Genomic DNA, 22,437 nt, shown 5'->3' with positions numbered 1-22,437 from the left:
TGCATACTTCCATTTTTGAGCCTCAAATTTAGACAACTTTTCCCTTTGGAAAAGTTACAAACCTAGCTGAAGTCAAGCTATCACCATTCACTGAACATTAGTCTGTAACGATCTACATTATGGATGGAGTTTTCCAAAACTAGAGGGTGTTTTTCTGAAACGTAGCCCTGACGACAGAAGGAAATTGGTGTCTTTTTTGTTTTACATGTTGCAAAAGACTCACACTATATAATTGAAAGGAGAATGAGACAGTAAGGGAGAAAGAAAGAGCTTAGATACATCAGTTTCAGAATCACGGACAGATGTATAAAAAGCTCTAAATTGGTTACATTTCTTTTTGCAGCTTAATGCTGAAATGTCAGTTATTGATGTAAATCTTAGTTACAAAGTGAAGCTGCAAAGTGCAGCTTTTCCTTCACTGTTCTCTTCTTCACTTGCTTGATGTCATATACAAAATTTGTATGTTTTATTAAAATACAGAGTGCTTCTTATCTTGTAAAACTGTGAAGTCTCTTATGCCATTACAATCCAGAATAAACTCATAGAAGTCTTAGAAGATATAACAAATCCATTTTCTATCATGTGCAGCATATACTGTGTTCACCTTGCTGCTTAACATACTTGATTTGATTTTCATTTTCATATTCCGTACCTGTTTATTGTGTAACTTGTGTGTAAGACTACTTCAAGTTGGGACTTTGCTTTATATGCTTTTCTGCAGTTCTTAGTACAGTGGGGATGCAGTCCTGACAGGTCTCTCAGTACTGCCGCACATTACATTGTATTAGATTGTTTGTCCTTCTATGTCACTTCTTTGCTTGCTTACAGCTACCCAGAAATCAGAAAAATTTTGAACACCAGGCTGTGCAATGAATACATACCTAGAAGCAAAATGATGCATGCTAATATTGCAATTAGGGCTCCCATACTGAGTCCGATGGGAAGTACGTATGCTTCAACGTTACAGGACTGGACAATGCCATCACTGCTGCAACCACAGACTCGAATAGTGAGAGTACTAGTGCTGCTCATGGGAGGATTTCCACTATCGCTTATTATGATTGGCAGTAGGTATACTTCTTGCTTCTGCCGGCTGAATCCACTATGCTTTGCCAATATGCTGAGAGTATTATCTGGAAAAGGGAAAATTTGCATTGCTTCACCACACAGAGTAACTGCTAAAACCACAGCTTTTTCTTAAGGCATGAAGAAAACCTCTGTACAAACACATATGCACTTTATTATAATACCGGCAGCATGTGACACTGAAAAGTAAATTTATCTGCCCATTTTGCTTTCTCCTGCAAAATTAACAATACCTCAGCATAAGTTGCATCCTTAATCCTTTTGCTTTAACCTTTCAAAGGAGAAAAAAAACATGTGGGGCTCAATTTCCACCTCTGTCTTTGAGACAAATCCCACTCAGAAGTGTCGCTTCTGTAGTCAGTTATTCAGAACTTCAGAGACTTTTACAGTTGTTACGCAGTGACTTCTTGTGCTCCAGAAATCTGTACCGATACAGCCTGTTCCTTCCTATAGGCCTGGTACAGTCCTCTGTCCAAGCTGGAGGAAAGGATTGATATGCTGAGTCCTAGCACTCCTGCCCTTTACAGATATGCAAAAGAGGTAAGGCACCTGCTTCAGGAAGAAATGAGAAAAAGAAGCTGCTCTTGTTGGTGGCAGCTTCAGATCCCTTCCATCTTTCTGACACACTCACTGATACTCTGCCTGGTTCAGAAAATTCTAATAAGCCAGAATCAGAGAATAAAACAAAGTAAAAAAGGAAGAGTACTATAAAGAGACAAACAGTAGAGGGCAGGAAAAAGTGAGAGGAAGGATGGAGGAAATAAAATGCCCATTTCTGTCAATCAGTGAAGCTATGCTAAGTATAAGAAACCACCTGGTACCAGTAATGGTATTATCAATTCAAGTTCAAAAGATATAAGATAAAGTAAAAGATAAGCAAGATATTTGGGACATTTAGCGGAACTGTTTAAGTGTAAAAGAAGTTGTACTGGCTGAATAGTTAGTACTACACAAGAAGAGATGCAAGACAAGGAGAGAAGAGAATATCAATTCCTTATTTACAGGCTTTGGGTTTTTTTTGTTAAAAACTACTGTGTTAGACTAAAGTTGAATTTGTTATGCCCAGAAAGAAACTGGTAAACTGAAGTAGTCAATAGGAAAAGCAAAATTAAATGACTGAATTGTTTTGCCAATGGATGTCAGGAACTCAATTTTGCCTTGGCAATATTTAGCAACAAATTCCTTCCCTTCTTTGCTCTGTCCTAAAATAAATATACCTTGGTGTTGCTGGAGATGTGACTCCCGAGTAAAGAACAATGACTCTCTAACTGATGTTTTAGTTGGCTCCTAGTACTTGAAAATAAATCCTAGCAGCCGATAAGCAATAAACTCAATTTATCTGATTTGCTTTCTCCTCTCTGTGGACATTCCCGTTACCTGTAGCTGACAAAACAGCAGGAATCTCCTCCAGGAACAACCTCCAGGGCCGCTGCATGAATTAACTTGGCAGCAGGTGCTCAGCAGGAGAGGGGACAATCACTTCCCACCCATCTTTCCAATTAACCCACTGATCCTTCATTATAGCGCTGATCAGATTATTTATTTATTCATGTTACTTTTAGCAAAACAAGGAAAATTACATGCAGACACCCTCCCCCCCCTCCCCCTCCCCCCCATTAATAAAGTACTGAGGTAACCTGCCAGAGGCAAAGAGACACTGAGTCTTTTCCTCCAGTCAGTGAGGTATATTCAGGAGGTCCTTGACATTCTTAATCAAAATAAGCCTCCATGAATTCTGTACCCTTCTGTGTGGGGAAGACATTGAAGAAGTTCACTGAAATGCCAGAATCCTATTAAATGTCATTTCACTGATGATGTACCAACTACACGGGATGGACTAGGAGCTATGTTCTGTCCTGCAGGTTTAAGGAATAGTGTAAGCTAAGTGATCTTAATAGTTGTCTTAACTCATAAAAAATTTTTGCATCAGTGTAAGGTCAGAGTAACACAGCTCCAGGAACACATAACTACAATTTAGATCTGGAGCTCATTTTTACCTTTTTTTAAACATAAAACTAAATCAGTCATTTAGATCAGTTTCTGAAGCTTACAACCAGATTTGTGAAACAAGCATGAAAGAGACTCTTATGGGAATATCTCCCTCACAGCCAAATCAAAGAATGACAGTGCAGAAGGTCTATACAACATGTCCAGTGTGATTTCTAGACAAAAGTCGTTTGAATAACCACAACTGAGGATATGCTTACAGCTGGGCCAAGTGCTTCCTGCAGACTCCCAACTGTTCTCAAGACCACCTGGTCTTTTTTTGAGGTTCTTGGATGAAAGATTTCGAGAAAAAATAAACATAATAATTTTAATACAAAGCTGCTTTTGGATTTGCTGGACATGAGTGACTTTAATGGCATTGACATCAATCTGGATGTGAAATTAGCAGGCACGACTTAACTTCTTCAGCTTCTACTTTGTACAAGAATGCATGTTGCAATTTTAAAGTCAGACAATAAAATGACAGAACGAAAGTAAAAAACAGAAGCAGTCAGCTTACATCCAAGTGTCATTTCCTCTGTACACATTATTGCAATTCTTTCATTCCCTTGCGGTCTCTTTAATATTTTGAGATCAGTGGACTTCACTGCTGTGTAACCTTCCACCTACATAGCTCTTTTTCTGTCTTTCTTTTTCTATCCCTTTTATAATATTCTCAGAAAGATCAAATCATTAATGGTATTAAGGACTTTGTGGTAGAAATTGTTATCTCTGCTGGATATGTTACTTACATGAAGGAAGAATTTTAATTGGAATCTTTACAGCTGGAAACAGTAGAATGACAGAAATGTATGTTTCTTCATGTTTATCAGAGCTATCTTTTTCTGTATATTTTTTAGTTTAAAACAGATTCTCTATAATAGAGTCCTTTGGCACAAGTAGAAAAACAGCAAGAGTATCCTTACTGTGACACTCCCTGCTTTTTTTGATAATGAAAAGACAAGGACAGCTCATTCATTTCCTTTCTCAGTTCATAAATGGCATTTATTCTCACAGAAAAACTTGAAATAACTGAGTAATTAAGTTATTATCATAAAGGTTTCAGTGGAATCTACCAAAGTACAGGCAGAAAAACCAAAATATACGACATTCTAAGAAATGTTAGCTATATAATATTTAGTGGTCATCTGCAAATGCAGTAGAAGAGAACACTCACGAGAATGCTAAGATAGCATTTCAGCTTTTTGCATAACTATTAATTCATGCACGCACCACCTGTAATTCTTACTATTCAGTATTGGAGACCTTACAATGTTAAACACAGATTTTCAAAAGATCTGTAGTAATACTGGTATTTTTGTTTTTCTTCAAAATTTAAACCTAGCAACAAAGAAATAGTGGAATAGATCTCAATCCCCATTTTAGAGACCGGGAACTAATAAATTTGTCCAAAGACAGAGATCTCTCAAAAAGTCTCTCTATACACTCCATGAGCTATAAGCCATACCTCAATCATTATTCCTTTGCATATTGTATCAAAAGTACATACCTTTCTATGCAATGACTTAGAAATAACACATATTTAGATTGGTAGTACCACACTGCAGAAACAAGACCAATGAATGCAGCCCCAACAATTCACTATTCATAGTCCCACAGGCGATACCTCTCTGTTAACTCAACTGTTTTGAAATCTTTTTTTTATTCTCATTATCACAAAAGCAGCGGGGAAGAATATTCATGACCTGCTTTCTGATCTAGCACAAAAACCAGAAGCAGCAACTCAAAGCATACCCTCATCAATGTTCACCTTGTAAAAGAACATTATACATAAGATAGTCCCTGAGCTGAAAACCTGAGTTGTGTGTTTCAGACTATGCATAAGGACAAGTTAGAAGCCTCAGTTTCTTGCTTCCAAAAGAATGCCATTAAAATGCTTTGAGAGATACACCCATGTTTATGTAAGACAGTTATTTTTGTTTCTGCCTTGGGCTGTAACACTTTTTAAAGGGACACCTGATTAAAAGGGAACAAGTTTTGAGTTTGCATGTTATAAATTTGCCAATCATTAGTAGATGAAAATTTGTTCATTAGTATAACAATTTTGTGTCATGATTAAACTTAGTATTTTCAACACGGATGTATTTATGCACACCAAATACATTTTTATAAGAACTCATATATGTATATATGTTAATATATATACACAGCTGTGTCCTGTAATATTTTACACATGCACTAGATCTTCCTTGATGACTGTCTTAAACAAAATCCTGTTGAACAGCAGTTTACAAGAAAGATGACCCTTTGCCTAATCTATATGGTAAAGGCATAAATGTTCTATTCAAGTAGAAGGCTTATAAAATAATCTGAAAATAAAAAGAGGCCATTTTTATAGTATATTTTGTCTGATTTATGATAGCCAAACCATATGGGTACTGAAGCATTTACAGGTATTTCAAACTGACCTGCTTTTCATGAATGTCAAAAATTTGTGATGTCTCCAAAAAAGTGGATTGATGACTGCTATCAAATTTGATAGCAGACATCAGGTTCAAAAGCAAAAAGTTTTTGTGCTATAAAAATTCAGCTGACTGATCAAACTGTCTCTCCTGCACCATAGCAAGTCACATGCCATACTGACATATATAATGGCAATTCACAAAACATTCCTATGACACATTAGCAAACACCTGAATGAATTTTTATTTTTCTGGAGACCTGGACTTTCCAGAATCCCTTAAAACACCAATAAGAACACAGGAAAAAAAGTATTTCATGGGAGAAAATGTACTGATATGGAGAAGAATTGGAAAATGTCACATATTTTGTATCTTTGAGTATTTTTTTCTTTACCAATTGGCCTAAATAATAATATCTAATACCAAATTGAACTGCTGGATCAACTAATAAATAAAAAAACTAAACAGATTTCCAGGTCATGCATTCCTTTGCAGAAATAAAAAATGCTGCTGGGAATTTTGAATCATAAGCAAAGTAATATTTAATCATGTATAAGAATACAGCACTCTGATACGTTAAAATGTCTTGGAAAGGGGAATAATCATGTTAATACTACTGTGATGCAGAACTTGTATTAAATAAATTCTTGACAGAATAAAAAAAACCCAGACAAATTAACAGCAAAGTGATGGAATGAGCATCTCCTCCTACCTTTTTCCTTTAAAAAATGTGAACTTTAGATAATAGTCCATATAATTTCTAGTTCTATTCCTTTGGAAAAGTCTGAACTTTAGATAATTGTCTCTTAAGTATTCTAAAACTTTCCTTTGACCTTTAGTCCAGCAGAGCCATAATCAAACATATCTATATGGTCACTTGCAGTCTAGCAGCAACTCTTGTATTTTGTACCTTGGTTTGTTAACCCATTGAAGGAAGGGTAGAAAATCCCTGCAGATGAACTAATGATGTAGTTTGATTCTGAATCAATACTAGTTTTATTATTAATGGGATAGAGAAATAATTAGGCCATAGGACCTCTCTCTCTTTTTAATTTACAGATACCTATGGCAAGTCAAACCAGGAAACTTTGGGTTCTGGGTCTGTTTAAGCTACACAGTTACCACAGTTGTCTGAAATGTACCCAACACACCTGATTTTAATCTCACCCACTCTGATGTTATGCTGATTTACCTCTTCTGAATTCCCTGGTGCCAGTTATGATTGACACTCCCATAATCTGAAGGAAATTCAGGCCAGTGAAGATGTAAGATAGGCTAAAACAGTACCGGCTTTTGCCTCTCATTTTTCTCTTCTGTATTCAACAAGCCTGCCACAAACTTGTTTACTAATAATCACATTGCTTTGACATGCTTTACTTTATTCGGATCACATCACTACGTGGCATGTGCAGTGAATGTTACATCTGTAAAGTGTAAGAATTAATGCAGGTTGCCAAGCTCTAGTTTAGAAAGAGAGATGAAATGGCTGTCAAATGTGCTTAGCATTAAAAATACATTATTAACACAGCAATTTGCATAGACTGATGGATCATTTTTGAAATCTACATATTCTAGTTAATTCTATTATCCTGTTATTTTAACCAAAAAGTTTCAGAAAGTAATGCTGTGGTTTAGAATGCTTTGATAAAATAATGGTGGTATTTTGCATTTAAACCAAGAACTTTCCATTACTGTGTTACCCAATTCCAACAAAATGTTGCAAAGATAAATAAAAAAGCCAAAATATCCCAAGGCTTTGCCATCTGTATTTCTCTTTAGGGATAATGGATTCTTATTCTTTCTATGAATGCGTACTTACAAGTGCAGTCTAGGAGGTGAAACTAATGAAAGATAGGTACCTAAGCCCCTTAGGTCACTGTGAGATTTACAGTTTTATGGCTTACATTGATTTGGGGTTCTCTTATGTGTAAAGCTAAATCTCAATCAGATTCAATTAAATTTATAGTACTTTTGGTAAGTGATGGAAAAGTTCTAGGAATTCCATCCTATGTTCTTCACCTTCCTCACTTCACACACATCCTTCAATTCTTACTTGAGTGACTTACTTCTAGGGACCGGAAAGGCTCAGAGTCTTCACAACTATGAAGACAATCACAGATGTTTGAAGTGAATCTGTCTTTCTAGAATGCAAACTATGAATACCATATTAAGAAAAATAAAACTTATGCAGGAACATTTTGGTTTTTAAATGTGATATGTTCCTGGCATTTAAATGAGTTTCACACTAAGCAACTTAACATCCACTTCTTGGTGCCATGATGATTGTCTTTTCTGTTCCAATACTGTATGGAACATACACATGCGCACAGTAATTTAAAACAATTTACCAGTAGATCATATAACAGTCCTTTAAAACTAAATCTGGAATCAGACATGTTAACCATATTGAAGTTTTGTTACAACAGTTAGAGAGCCAAATTCAAGTCCTACCAGTGTATTTCTATTACGCTATTACTTTTTTAATAATGTTCACTTTGAAATACAGTGGCAGAAAGCAACCACCAGACTATAAATAAAACCAACCAGCATTTATTGGAAGGCGGCCTATTTGTACTGGTGTAACAAAGGTCTTGTCAGCACTTCCATTACAAAATGCCAATTTTCAGGGGTTTATAACTCTGACATAACAACTTGCTAGGAGAAGAAATTTAGAATGTGTACTCTCTGCCAGAGAGCATTGAAAGTTAAATACAACTTACGTTGACTGAAACATTTTAAGTCAGAAAATAAATAAAAAATAAAAATAAAAATTGACTTAATATTTTCTTGAGCTGGTGCCACTTAAGAAAAAAATGTGGCTTTGATTTTAAGAAGTGCCAGATCCTGCAGTTCTTACATACACAGAACTCCCTTTAACTTCACTGAGAATAATTTCCATGAGAGAACTGAAAGGAGTGCCATTATATATTTTTGTAAATGTCATCAAGAGTTATATTAACTTTTATAATTTGAAAGCCTGAAATGCTATGGTATAAGATTGCTCCTGGGCACACAGTCAGTATGATAATGACTTTTTGAAGACATTCTCATATGCAGATTACATATAACAATAACAATTTGTTATCACAAGGCCATTAATGGCAGTAATTTATACCTCTGTCTTACACACAAAGTATACACATAATGTCTTACTATATGCATACCTCTCAGTGAGGATGTCTCCCCTATGGTGGAGACTAATGGTCATTTGAAAAGCAAGGAACAGCAAAATGCATCCACAGAAGGAATTTCAGTAAGTGGAAAAAACAATTACCTGTCTATAGAGTGGAACAGATTGCCTAAAGTTTTCAAATGAAATGTTCCAGATACTCTTAGGAGCCTTCCTGCATTACAGAGAGAGGGCTTAGCATAGCCAGAAGTTCCAAACTAGCATACACAGATTACTGAGAATCAAAGCACGTCTACAGGAACACACGTGCATATGTATTTAAATTTCAAGACTAGCACATACCGCAAGACCCTAACTTTGCCATATATACTGCGTGTCACAACACATAACTTGGAAAGAAGGAGGAGTCAGGGAAAGATGTCAACATTTTAATTTGGCCTCACTGCTGTAGAGATATTACAAAGGCAATATTTATATTGGTAAATATCTGCAAACTATAGCATCAGTTCATAAGATGTTCTAGAGTTTTCATAGAATCACAGAATGGTTGAGGGTGGAAGGGACCTCTGGAGGTCATCTGGTCTAACCCCTGCTCAGGCACGGCTACCTAGAGCCCAGGACCACGTCCAGGCAGATTTTGAATATCTCCAAGGATGGAGATTCTGTAAACAGTAAAACATTCGTCAGTCACAACTGAAATACGTGTGTGACAAAACAGAAGACATTTATTCATTCTCTTCGTATCAAGCTGGGAGGTTACAAGGTACAAATATATAATGCATCTCTGCTAAGAGGACAACTTGCATATCACAGTGAAATTGTTCCGTTGTCTTCTAATTCATGAGGAACGGTCTGACAAAGTACAAATGAAACGTATAGGCAGAAACTGCAATAAAAATATGAAGCAGGATCAAGTAAAAGTATTACAAGCAACAAGGCAATTCTACTCACAAAGGAGAATAGATATTAATATTCCAAAAACCCCTCCATGATCATGAAAGAAAACTTAAAGAGTCAAAAAGGAGAGCAGAAAAAATCCCCAGATACTTTGAGAAAGATACATGTTTCTTAAGCAAGAAAAAGAACGTAAAAAAAGATTAAGAAAAACAATTTTAGTCTAGAAAAAGCTAAGTCCACTATGCAAAGTTTTAAAGCAAGTGATTCTGCAAGACAGACTGCATTAGAACTCTGCATGTTAGCAGAAGACTACCACAAAATAAGAGAAAGTTGATTTGTTATAAAAAATTATTTTTCTCATTTTAAACCAGAAAACAGTAGTACCAAACCATAAGCTGTAATGTTGTGGGATAGATAAACATGATATAGAAGGAGACGTACGGTGTAGAATTGAGTCTAAATTGTCTTTCTCTATATTTAGTATTCCAGCTTGTATCAAAGATACAACAATGCTTCAGCTACAGCTGTCATTAGACTGGGTTCCACCGTTTCCTTCCCTGAGCTGCGGAATAACTTCTACATGTTTTCAAACTGGGAGTTTCAGAAGACCCTAAAGAGACACCGGAATGCACTCTTGAAAATCTGTCTTTACCAGTCTATAGGGAGCTGCTAATAGGTGCCATTAATGTCATATATGAGTATCAGATGAATGTTTTAAAAGAACATCAGCAGCATATGCATGGCACAATGACAGACACAGTGATTAAATGACTTGTCCAAAATCATACAGGAAACCTGTAACCAATCTAGACAAAACTATTCTGAACTCCTAAACAGTTCTTTAACCAAAAAAATATCACTCCTGTAGAGTGCTCTTAGATCACGAGGGCTTAATCTTTATTGGGGTGAACACTGTATAATTTACAGAAGGGTCATATTTAATGGATTAAAATCTTATAGAAAGTGACATGACAGAGTTAAGCAAGGTTAGGGACTGACAGGTTCAAAAAGGTTACATGAAATTTTTTTATCTTATTTCTTATAACCTAGAGTTTAATTTTAGGTTAGATTGAATGAAAGCTTCCTAACAAAACCAAAAAGTTCTACGTGTTGTTATGAAAGCAATGTGCCACTTATGTAATATATCACATTATAGAAACTAAAGAGGAGAAAACAGTCAATGTTCATTTCAAGATAGTCCAACATTCTGCAGAATACAGCAGAGTACTTTCATCAATATTCAGTGATTATTTTTGATGCTCCTTTTAATTTTTATGACTGCAATACCCAACTCCATTCAAAACTCCACGGATAAGACTTTATTCCTGACTTATCTCTTATTATAGAATCAGATGTATGAAGAAAAATTACTACAGTGTTACAGTTACTGCTCAAAAATGTACATAGCCCTTAGCCTATAACAAAAGTGAAGTTTACTTACTTGAGCCCACAAAGAGTCTAGGCCAAGCTGGGATGATCTGAGTTTGCTATCTTAATATAGGCAGAGAGCTACCACTGCTTAGCTGATTCACTGTAATCTAACTACGGATCTGTCCATGTTACCTTCGTAGACGCCACTAGCTCTCCCTCTTCAACACCATCAAGCAGACATCTGGTCCTTTTCTTGAAGTTCTTCTATTTATCTCTCCCTAGCAAGCTGGCTTATTATCTCACTTCAAACAGGGGCCCATCTTCACTCCCTCTATAATCACCACTGATTACCAAGTATGCACATCCTATCATTTTAGGATATGCAAACTCTCTCCCCAGGTCAACTTACGCGTTTCATTTATTTTCTGCCTTTGGCTCAGTATCTCAGATCTTTGCATTCAGCAAAATCATGTACTCTACCTCTTTTCTGGCCTTTGAATGGGTTGCCTTCTAGGCATATTTATTATATAAATATTAAATACTAATAATTACATAAATATATGACTAATTACTGGATGCTTGCCAAATAGAATACATCCTAATTAGATAGAATTAAATGAAGACCAACAAAGTGACTCATTTTACAACAAGGCCACCCATACAAATTACAAAATCAGAAGTTGATGGGAAAATACTGTAAGTGGTACCAAAAAAAAATCCCAACCAACAGAAGAAAAGCTTTGTCTCCCTTATTCTTTAAAGCTTGACATGAGAAGCTCTGGTCAAAATGATTAAAAATTTCAGATTTCCTTCAGTTTGTCACTGCTATATTTGCTTTTGCCAGAGAAATATAGCCCATTCTTGAACAGTCACCTCCTTAAAAGGAGTAAGGAGGAAATGAAAGGATATGGAATAAATGTGACCACACCAGACAGGTTCAGGAGAATGTATAGACATAGAGTTTACATAATAATCACTGTAATGGTCACCTTGTAGGAAGAATGACTGTGATTCCAGTAATAAAAAATAATTCCTGTACACCATTTGTGTAATTGGTTCAAAATATGATGCAAACTGGAACATGCTCTTTGTCTTTTTAATTCACATTATAATGTTAGTTGTGCAATAGTTTATCAGCCAAGCCTGGAGGCTAAGTGTGAAAAATTAATACCTTCTATTTTAATGCAGGAACCATGCGCAAATAGTCCATATACTTCACATCTGTTATAATGACAAAAGGAAATTTTTAGTAAGCAAAGGAAAATTTAACAGCTAATATGTGATGATTCCTGCTTATACTGCTTTCATTTTTAGCCTGTTTAGATTCTTCCTCTACTAGAAGAGTGTTGTGGTTATTTTAATCTTTACTACACCTGAGACTTTAAAATGGGACTCCTATCTAGTTTTTCATTAATTGGCAAAAGAAAAGTATAATTAGAGCAACTAATGGATGGTTATTCCCCCTCAGCAGCCTGTATTTAGAACATGATAAAACAAAGAAACATTCCATAATGAGCGCAATCAATAAATTTACAAGGTGCAAAAAAGGAAGAAAAATGGTCTTGTGCCATAATTACCAGTTAGGTACCTAGAGAGAAAATCCAAATATTCAAAACAAACCAAAACGCAACAATGAGGTGAAAACGGAGGGGGACTTCTTAAGATGCAGTATGTCTCTGTCAGGCAATATATTGAGGTGGTGAAGGGGTAGAGCCCTTACCAGAACCTTCAGCTCTAGGACATCATTCCTCCTACTCAGTGAACTAAACCCATTTACAAGAAATCAAACATAGTGCATGATCCATGAACAGTTCCACTACAGGAATTGTTTCTTGCAAAAAACTTGGAGGAATTAGATCCGCCCATGAAACCAGAAGTTGTACTTTGGCAGAAATCTCTTAACATATTTTCAGAAGATAGTTGATTAAAAATCTGGAAACTTATCTCCAAATATTCTATATTCACTTAGTTATAAATACTCCTATGAAATACTTTTAAAGCCCTGGAATTTAATTATCATGGGTGCTGTTAGCTTTCAAGGAGTTACGTTTTTAAAGCACTTGGGGAATTTTTGAAAATTAAAGGGCTATTGGAGCAATGTTTCATTGGAAGACAAATTCCAGAGAGATGGTACTGTGGATCTTACTGTTTTCCTGATAGCACTTAGTTGAGAAGTTCTGTACTCATTAAGGACAACGCCTTTCTGTCTGCTAAGCAGTTCAGTTTTGAGACCCTGATTTAATATTTATTTTCCCCATTATGTGTCTGAAACTGTCCCACTGAAGATTCAATTTGTACTTATCTCTGTTATTTCTTTCTTCCATGTTCCATATTATTACTAAAATAGATTTATGTTCATCTTAATTTGCTGACTGAATTATTTTCCTCTTCTGTTTTGTTTTCATAACCTTTTATCCCTGACTTAGTCTTTTAAAGTCATGGCAGTGTTGCTCACTTTTCTTTAGTTTTATTACGAAATTAAAGAAATAAACTGGAAAAAGAGAGATAAGTATGTTACACTATCTGAGCATGATGACACTGCAACAGCAGGAAAATTCACAGCTGTCCAATCCATCTCCTCATCATGAGTAAGCACTGTTGTACATATGGTGCACAACACTGACCTCAGATCTTTTTCACTCAGATTGCATCTGGTTCTTAATTAGTTTGATTTATAAAATGAAACATAATTGACGCCTTGGCAACATTATGTTGCTAGCAGCACAAATAATAAATTAAGAATGAGTGAAGTAAATGTCTCTTTGGTCATGTATGCATAATGGCATGCTGCATATATACATATTATCCTGTATTTCATCACTCACATTTTACGTTGTTTTGGGCTGGGTCATGTTTACATAAATGTCCTGAAATAGCTATGTAATTGAGATTGAGTCATACCATTTAAAAAAAAAAAAAAAAAAAAAAAAAAAGGCGCTCTCTGCAAGGCTGTGATGCTGTGGAAATTAGTCTTATTTTCCAATGTGCATATACGACTCTTCTGTAGTTGTCTGAAAGTTTGTATTTGCGAGGCTTGGAAAGAAGTTGTCATCACAGAGCTAAACTAAAACAAGACTGAAAGGTTAAACAGCATTTGGAACAGGAGTGCTCCCAGAGAAACACTTTGCCAGCTACAAAACTATAAAAAGTACAGACGTGCTGGGGAACACAGCAGAGCTGAAGAAGAGCCTAAAGATGCCTAAAAGAGGACAATCGGCTTACCAGATGGCCCCCTCCTTGCTGGTTCATTCATCAGGTTGGCCTGTCCAGTCGAATGAAGACTTGATGGATCACATCTGGCTTAGGGCGGAGGAGAGAGGGAATCTGTCTGGAGCCCTGCATCCTGAATACAGGAGAGGAGTGAATAAGGTTTCAGATGGACAGAATAGACAGAATGGTCAAAGTGTGGAGGAGCGTGGTAGCTGAGTTAGCCTTTGAAGAGTTGATTCTATTTTTCTGACATTCAGTTTCAGCTAGAGCAGCTATGTGCACCAAGAAGGATTCATCTCTTTAGCCTATCGAAGTGGTGAAAAGCATATAACCATTTAAGAAGGCGTAAATCATCCAGATAGGGCTAAAAAGTATGTTTGCAGATGAACTGCACTTAGTCTTCACCTGTTCTGTGGTTTTAATTAGAAGGGAGTCCAGAAGGAACTGTGATCTGCATGCAAGAAGATGGGAAAGACAGCAGAAGCAGGTGTCAGTGAAGGAAGTGGCACACAAGGATTGGAGTGGAAAAATGCTGGCTTCCTATCTACATTAATGCAATCTTCACTTCAGAAAATAACATCACATCCTTCTATGCCAGGGAAGTTGTTTCAAACTGCACTCAACTGATATTCAACATCAAGGAAAAACAGAACATCAGGGAATAACAGAACATAGTCAATAGTGATGATAGTAAAGAAAGAAGGGGGAAAGGAAGCAGAAAGCTATCAGGTATGAAAGATATATGCTGAGAATATTTTCAGTGACATTCGCAGACTTAGATGGGACACTACTGTACCATGGAAAAGTATAACCTTGCTAGGACTGCAAAATGGTATAGTAGAAAGGAGTTGAATATATTAATTCAACTGCAATGTGAAATCATACAATGGAAATGGAAATGCATTCAGTGCCTGGCAAGACAGAACTTCTGAGCATTACTGGAATGTATTGAGGTCCCTTGGTAATATTACCATTAACTTGAAATTCCACCAGTCTTAAGAACAGTCTAAAGATCTATCACACCGATTTCTACCTCACATTGTTTATCACTTTATCACTAGCAGAAAAGGCTCATCTTTTTGAGTCTTTAGACACAGTCCATTACTTCACAGGATGACATTACATCTTAGAATTCTGTTAGATATGTAAATAAGAAAATTGATTACTTTTCCTACAAAGAATGATCTAACATAGTTTCTGATTCAAAGCAGTTTCAATCAGGTCAATTGTCTAAGGACTAAGGATGAAGGAACCTGAGTATAATAAATAAGGAACTGCATTTCCTCTGTTATAAAAAATTATTTCAGGGACTTGAAACTTACCACCTAATGCACAACCACTTGCTCCAGGAAAACTATGTGCACTGGTTGAATAACACTTTTTGCATAGTAATTGAGTGGAAGCTAGACTCTGTCCTGTCCTTTTTCAGGCCATGATATCCTTGCCTGCCTGCTCCAGTAGCGAGGGAGGTAAGGTAACATAGAGTTCTCTTACCACCACACAGCCAGATCATAACTCTTACATGCTTTCCAGCACACCGACCAAGACACACTTGAGATGTTATTCTTAGAAATGGACTCAGACCCAGCAGTGTAGTATAACTTGTATATCACAAGTGGAATGTAGTAGTTCAGGCCTGTAAACCACATTCTGTTTTTAACTGAGAGATACTAAATATAATTAAGACTTTTCTGAAATACAATTTTATGTCAGAATAATCTAAATCCACAGAACTAATATGTTTCATAGAGCCTAGCTACCTGAACTGTCACATGATTTGTTTTGATAAAACTTAGACCTTTCTACTCAGCAAAATATCAAAATCGTCTCTATGCTTTCTTGTTTTAACTTCTATAACTTACAATTTATAACATAAGCAAAAAGAACTTACTGAACAAAATCTGTCAACCACACTAAAAAGGAAATCTTTCAATAATTTTATATTAACCATTTCATTATTAACCATATCATTCATCAAAAAAAAAATCAATAATCTGAGGTTGTTCTGTTATCCTCAGTTTATAAAAATGTTGAACTTTGCTATTTAAACAGCTCCAGTTTTAATACCATGCTGAGAAAAAGATTGATAGTATGATATTTATGATATGTTTTTTCACACTATGAACAGTCCTGGAGAAATATAAAGTGTGCCTGTGGATGGCAGATTCTGGCACAGAAGCGCCAGATTACAGGTTAGTTTGTGTTTGCTGGTTTTTAATACATTGGAATAATTTATTTTGAACTCTACTGCTTTCACAATGAATGCACCTTGCTATGCAAATATTCCTTGTGATTTCTGGTGACAAAACTATGCCTATTGAGAGACATGTTGATCAATGCTCTTTCCTAGATTATGCAGCATACTCTTTTACAATTTTAGATGCAGTCTTCTAGATGTTATTCCATACCACTAATATTGACAGGCATGGTAGAAAAATATATACTTTTAGGATACAAGACACATCTCTGATCGTGTCACTTAATTTTGCTTTTCAAGAAAACCACTCACTAACAAGGATGCGATTTGGTATGTTTTAGAATTGTACTTTGAAAGTCTAATTATTGATATAGAAGAGAAATGAGGATGATGGTTAAACACATTAGAAGCACATAAGCATGTGCTTTGCCTCGGGAATTGCCATTGTGACACACCCTCTGGCATGGATGGCAGCTGGGCTGCAAAGTTTCCCAAGGCTCTTGAAAAATTGCATGAAACTGCAAAAATGTATGATGATTTACTGCTCATATCCAAAGGACAATATGGGTGCTGTTATTCTAGATGTTCATTGTACATCCATCAAGAAATGATGGGTTTAATGATGTCCTTGCTAAGGCAATTTGTACCTGAGGTCAGTGGGTTAACTTTGAAATTGGGCAAAATGGAAGGAGGGCAATGAAATAACAGTGCCACCTCTTAGCTCTCTGAGGTATATATTTGGGAAGAAAAGTCAATCAAAAACACAGAAGGAGCTTTAGCTGGCAGCTGAGACAATGGCAGAGATAGTTATCAATAAATGCAAAAGGAAACCGATTCAGGGAAAGAAGCTCATTTTAACACATGAGAGTTACTCCTGTGGGAACAAAAGACTCACCCTCCAGGTATGCATTTGCCAGATGCTGTTAAAAATACTTTCAGGAAAAAGATGTGGAAAAAAATCTAGGTTTTATTACATTAAAAACACAGTGACACAGAAGTACTTTCAAAAATGAAGTAGTGCTGATCACTTGTTTTTATTATTCTTATTTGGGATCTCTAAAAGAGAGGTTCATGTAACTGTCTTCTCTGTGTATTTCAAAATAGTTTAGAAATAATTGTTTATTAATGGTAAAGAGGTGTTAAGAAATAGAAAATATTTTAAAATAAGATGTGCAATAGTGTACAAAGGCATGCAAGCCAGTTAGTGATTGAATTGATTATACCAAGGTATTTCCTTTTGAATACATGACACATTGCCTATACTTTCAAGGCAGCACAATGAGGACATAAGTGACAGATTAAGCTTGCTAGATGGAAAGAACAAAAGAAATGGACATTTAAACATGAACATTCCTGGAGCTATTATAGGTATCATAGGTATAATAGATTAAGCACGACTGAGAATAAATATTAAGTTCATTATAGAGAACCAACAGAACAGTTCATCACTGAAGTATATATAATGCTTCAATTTAAAAAGAAAAAAGCCCTCTTTACTATGCACTTACTAAAATCAGTTTGGCCCAAATTCAGAGCTCAAATCACCAGATGGACATTGAGTATTTTGTGGAGAGGGGAGACTGATTATTTATAAGGGTATTGGACTTCTGCAGGAATATGAACGCATGCCATAGAGATGGTTCTCTTAACCCAAAGATAAGGCCTGCCCACGTTCCAAGCAACCCTGTGATTGCTTCTACTACATAAGCCCTAGTAAGAGGTATGTAATATCACATTTATACAGTAGAGATGCACCATTTCTTCTGTCAGCAGAGTTACTGCATCCAAAGGCACTGCAGAACATTTGATTCGGGGTTTATACCATTAGGAAACAGAATTTGACATAAGAAAAATGGAATAGCAATGGAAACATGTTTTGCAAAAAACCTTTAAGTCTCTCTATGGCAAAGATGTATTCGATGGGTTTTGAAAGTAAAAATTGCATTGGCAGCATATCAAAATGTTTACATCTGTGAAAACACTTTTATCACAAAATTCTGTTCTCACTTGAACAACCTAAGGAAACCACAAGAGCATTAGGAATTCAATGCTGAAAACAGGTATTGCTGTGAGTGTATTGTTTGGGATGCAGGAGATGATCCATGTACTGGCATTAGATTTTAGGTAACACTTTGTGAAGACCACTCACCCGAAAGAAGACTGTCAACAAATGCTAAGTCCATTTCTAGGGGCCTCATTTCAATTTACAAATGCCATGACAGTACAAAACCCTCATCAATTGTCTAAATTCCTGTCAGTTTTTTGTCATTTATTATGATCCTACAGCTTTTTGGATGGGTTAATTCCATTCAGCTAAGGAATCTACAACACATTGTGAGTGTATCAACACCTGCCTAAACATCAGGTATTTTCATCTAAAGTTTTAGGTTTTTTCTGGTTCGAAATTTTTCAGAAACACTACACAAAACTTATTTTCATTTTTCCCATTTCTACTCCTATGCAGAAACCCAGCACAAAGACATATGAAAACTGAGTGACCAGACAGTCGGTCTACATGAGTTTATCCAGTCAAAGATATGTTATGTTGTGGAGTCACAGGTATAGTCACCAGGACTAATACAGAAAACTTTACATGATTTTCATGTTGCATTAATTTCTTATAGTTTTTTTGCACAATTTTATTATTTATCTTGTGAAGGGATAAAAGCTTATGCATCTGGCAATCTAAATGATCAGTGTTTCTTGCATTATAGTTTGAGAGAGTAGGATTGCTTTACTTCAGATTATCAGTAGCTTCCCATTTAGCTAAGGCACAAAGCCTAAGAAAAACTACTCAGTAACAGACATTTGAGCTCAGAAAAGAACAGAAAGAACAGATCATGAGATACAAAAAAATAAAGACTTCTAAGAGATGATCTAAAGACACTCAGTGAGATCTATGATGATATTTAAGTTTACATTTTTACATTACTTACATCAGAAAGGCACTACAGCCTCTACAAGTTTTGGGCATCTTGTCTACAGAAGGGATTGTAAATATGCAAATTTAACAGACCAAACAAATAAAGGATAGCACTATATCATTTCAAGGAACAGATTCTGCTATGATCACAGGATAATTTCTACAATACATAACATAACCTTAGGAGAAGTGGGTTTTTTTTTGTGGTTTGTGATGAAGATACACTGTTATGTCACTCAGTTAAACATATCTGGCAATAACAATGTAGCCAATCATAGTATTTCTAGTATATTTGGGCAACACAGCTAATTACTGAAGTATCATATGAACTTGCCTTAGGGCAATCTGGAAAGTTTAAACAATAGAATTAGCCTGTAGGCAACAAACAAAATTAATTAATGGCTATGCTTATGTTGCATATAGCAAGAGAAAATTCCAAAATACATGCATCTTATATATTCTTCAGTATGAAGGACAGAACATCACAGCTTTCTTCCCAGGGCAGATGCCAAACTACACTGTTTGCACACTAGTGCCACCAGATCAGATAATGTCATTACTTTGTAAATTAGAGAATTAATTGCTAAATGCCACAATGTTAACTAAAGCACAAAAGAAGAATCCCAGAGTAATATAATTTCACAAATGCTCTTTTGTTTATCTCTGCACTTGAGAGAACTTTGGAGAAAGGCAAGACATGAAAAATCATTTAAATAAAGAAAAAAATTACTAATTCTAGCAAATAAAAGATTAGGTTTCTATATTAGGTTTCCTGAGAAAATACAATTCATTTATAATATCCATAAGAGGATAGCATTTCTTCAGCAGCCACCAAGGCAGTCTCTTCTGCCATGAAGAATTTGGCAGGGCCACAAATATGGGAGGAAGTTGAGGCTTAGGTCACAGTCAGGAAGGATTTTGCCCACCAGTAGGAGGAAATGTTTTTCCGTTCCAAGCCTAAGTGGATTCTGCACTGATCTGATCCTCAGAAACACAATTCTCCAGAAATGAGAGTGGGGTTTGTTGTAGGCATTTTCTTACACTGCTTTTAGCAAACCACACCAAACTGGCTCTTGGACAGCCCAGACACTCATTAGTACAACTAAGGAGAAATTTGACTTGTGAGTTCAGCTTTTTTTAGGAACACTGGAGTTTTTCAACGAGAATAATCACTCATGCTTATCTAGCAGATATATGCAAGACAAAGTCATGGTCAAGTTCATTGTTTAAGTGGCATAACTAACTAAAGGCTTACTTAAGATTTATGATGTTTAAATGACATGAAACTTCACCTCAACCAAATTATACCCTGATTTTGGCTTTGACAGGAATATTTGCTTCCTGTGGGAGATCATGTTCTAGCATCCACCATGGACTGCATCCCTGGCTGAGCAAGCTTGATAGAAAAAGTTGGTACGCATAGTTGGAATTTTATTCTTGGATATTTAAAGATTGAATCAGAAAAGCCTCTTCAAGTGGATTTTAATTTCAAGACATTTTGGTTGGTTGTTTTAAGAGGATTTACACATTTAACTGTTTCAAATGCATTAAAAACTGCGTAGAACTGAGTGGCAGTGTTGTAACAAAATTTGACTTGTTTTTCTAACCCATGTTATAAAGAATGGTTCCTCACTCCCACTCAGATCAGGAGTCATTTTGCCATTGGCTGTGACTAGGAGTAAGAGTGGGTCTTAAATGGGTAACAGATTGAAAGGACAAGGCTAATTAGTGATGTGAGCTAAGTATTTTAACATTAAGATAAATGCTAAGACCTTTTTTACTTTGTCATGCTGTGCAAAGCAAACCACGTCACATTTAGGATGCTTAATTCAATTTGTATTACACTACTGATGATTACGAAATGCATTTTGAAGAGGTTTGTTTTATCTTCTCCTGTAAGTGCAGAAAACATACAGAGACTTAGCTCCTACATGACAGTACAAATATAAGTAAAAACATGCTTAGTGAATGCTATGAGAAAAACATATCTAGTGAAAAGAAAAATTCAGGATATATTTAAGCAGATTTGAGAATTTAGACTTTTATAGTATCATTTAACAAAATGGTGCCATCGTTATTCTTGTTTGAAACAGCTAGAATAAAAAATGAAAAGCAGCACTTTTTCTTTATTTGACATTTCATATATTAGTTTTACACTCATACACATACACCTCACACATATATCTTCCTATCAGCAATGGACTAAATAGGGATTTTCTTCATTATCATTTCAAATAAGAGAAATAAGAGACTGAATTTGACTAAAATTCCTGACAAGGTAGTGTTTTATTAAAAAAAAAAAAAAAAAAAAAAAAAAAAGCCAAGATGGAAAAGCTTTGCTAAATATTCAAGGAAGTACAAATACATAAAGCACTATTTATAGCATTCTTGTGATCATTCATAGCTCTTTCTCACATGACCTTCAAATATATCTGTGTGCCAAAGAAAAGGATCAGTGTAAATTTATTGCTCAGCGATATTAAATGGGTCTTTTTTTTCCATCACACATGAAATTCCACTTCTATAGTAGTACAAAATGACATGATGCCCTTCCAGAAGTGCTCTAAAGCATAGTGACACAAAGTGCCCTTCTGGGCTTTGCTGACCTAGCAGATTTCTCTTTCTAGTAAAAGTGCCTAACTGAAATACTCTGGAACCTTTATACACACAACAAACAGGCTTAAAAGGTGTTTCCTTTGGGGGATTTAGCAGATACTTAATTTTATGTTCCCATCTATATCTAGTCAATGTAGGATCAACATTTATTTATCAACATAGCTTCAGATTTTCATCGTACAGCATATGTCTGGAATTTCAAATTAACAGAAATAAAACAGGCAGTAAATCCACCCTTTCATTTTATTTAAGCCAGTGAGCTGTCTTCTGGATCTAAATTCAGTATTCATTTTACTTTCTTCTTATCTACTGTAAAGATATTGGAAATAGCTTAAGAGATATAATGAAGGTACCATTAAACAGATTATCTACATTTGCCCAAGGGACAAACTGGTAAAGTAACTGGAAGTCAGCAATTAAAAAATTCAGAACTTCAGATACACATTAGGTATGGTCTATATTTACCTTCATTTTTCTTGATGGTGAAATTTGGATTGTTGACCATTTCAGGAAGAAGACTGTACAGGAAATAATGCCCATTTTTAGGATCATCTTTGTCAACAGCACTGACAATCTGAATTACCTACAACAGAAAACG

At 35.7% G+C, this 22,437-nt stretch overlaps 1 protein-coding gene across 5 annotated transcripts in view; it reads right to left on the bottom strand.

Moving 5' to 3' along the window:
* The window catches only part of CDH8 (cadherin 8), a 389,193-nt gene that overhangs the window by 2,267 nt on the left and 364,489 nt on the right, over positions 1-22,437 (bottom strand). For 2 of the 5 annotated variants that reach the window (XM_049806245.1, XM_049806244.1), the window contains 2 exons: positions 22,305-22,422; positions 882-1,133 (listed from right to left, as the gene is read on the bottom strand). In XM_049806245.1, the coding sequence (XP_049662202.1) occupies positions 882-1,133; positions 22,305-22,422 (370 nt within the window). Of the gene's footprint in view, positions 1-881; positions 1,134-14,115; positions 14,237-22,304; positions 22,423-22,437 lie in introns of those variants that run through there. The other 3 variants (XM_049806249.1, XM_049806247.1, XM_049806246.1) reach the window with 3 other exon arrangements.

Source organism: Accipiter gentilis, chromosome 7, assembly GCF_929443795.1.
Source record: "Accipiter gentilis chromosome 7, bAccGen1.1, whole genome shotgun sequence".
Lineage (NCBI taxonomy): Eukaryota > Metazoa > Chordata > Aves > Accipitriformes > Accipitridae > Astur > Astur gentilis.
The sequence above is the reverse complement of the archived record's forward strand: the minus strand, read 5'-3'. Positions and strand labels throughout refer to the sequence as shown.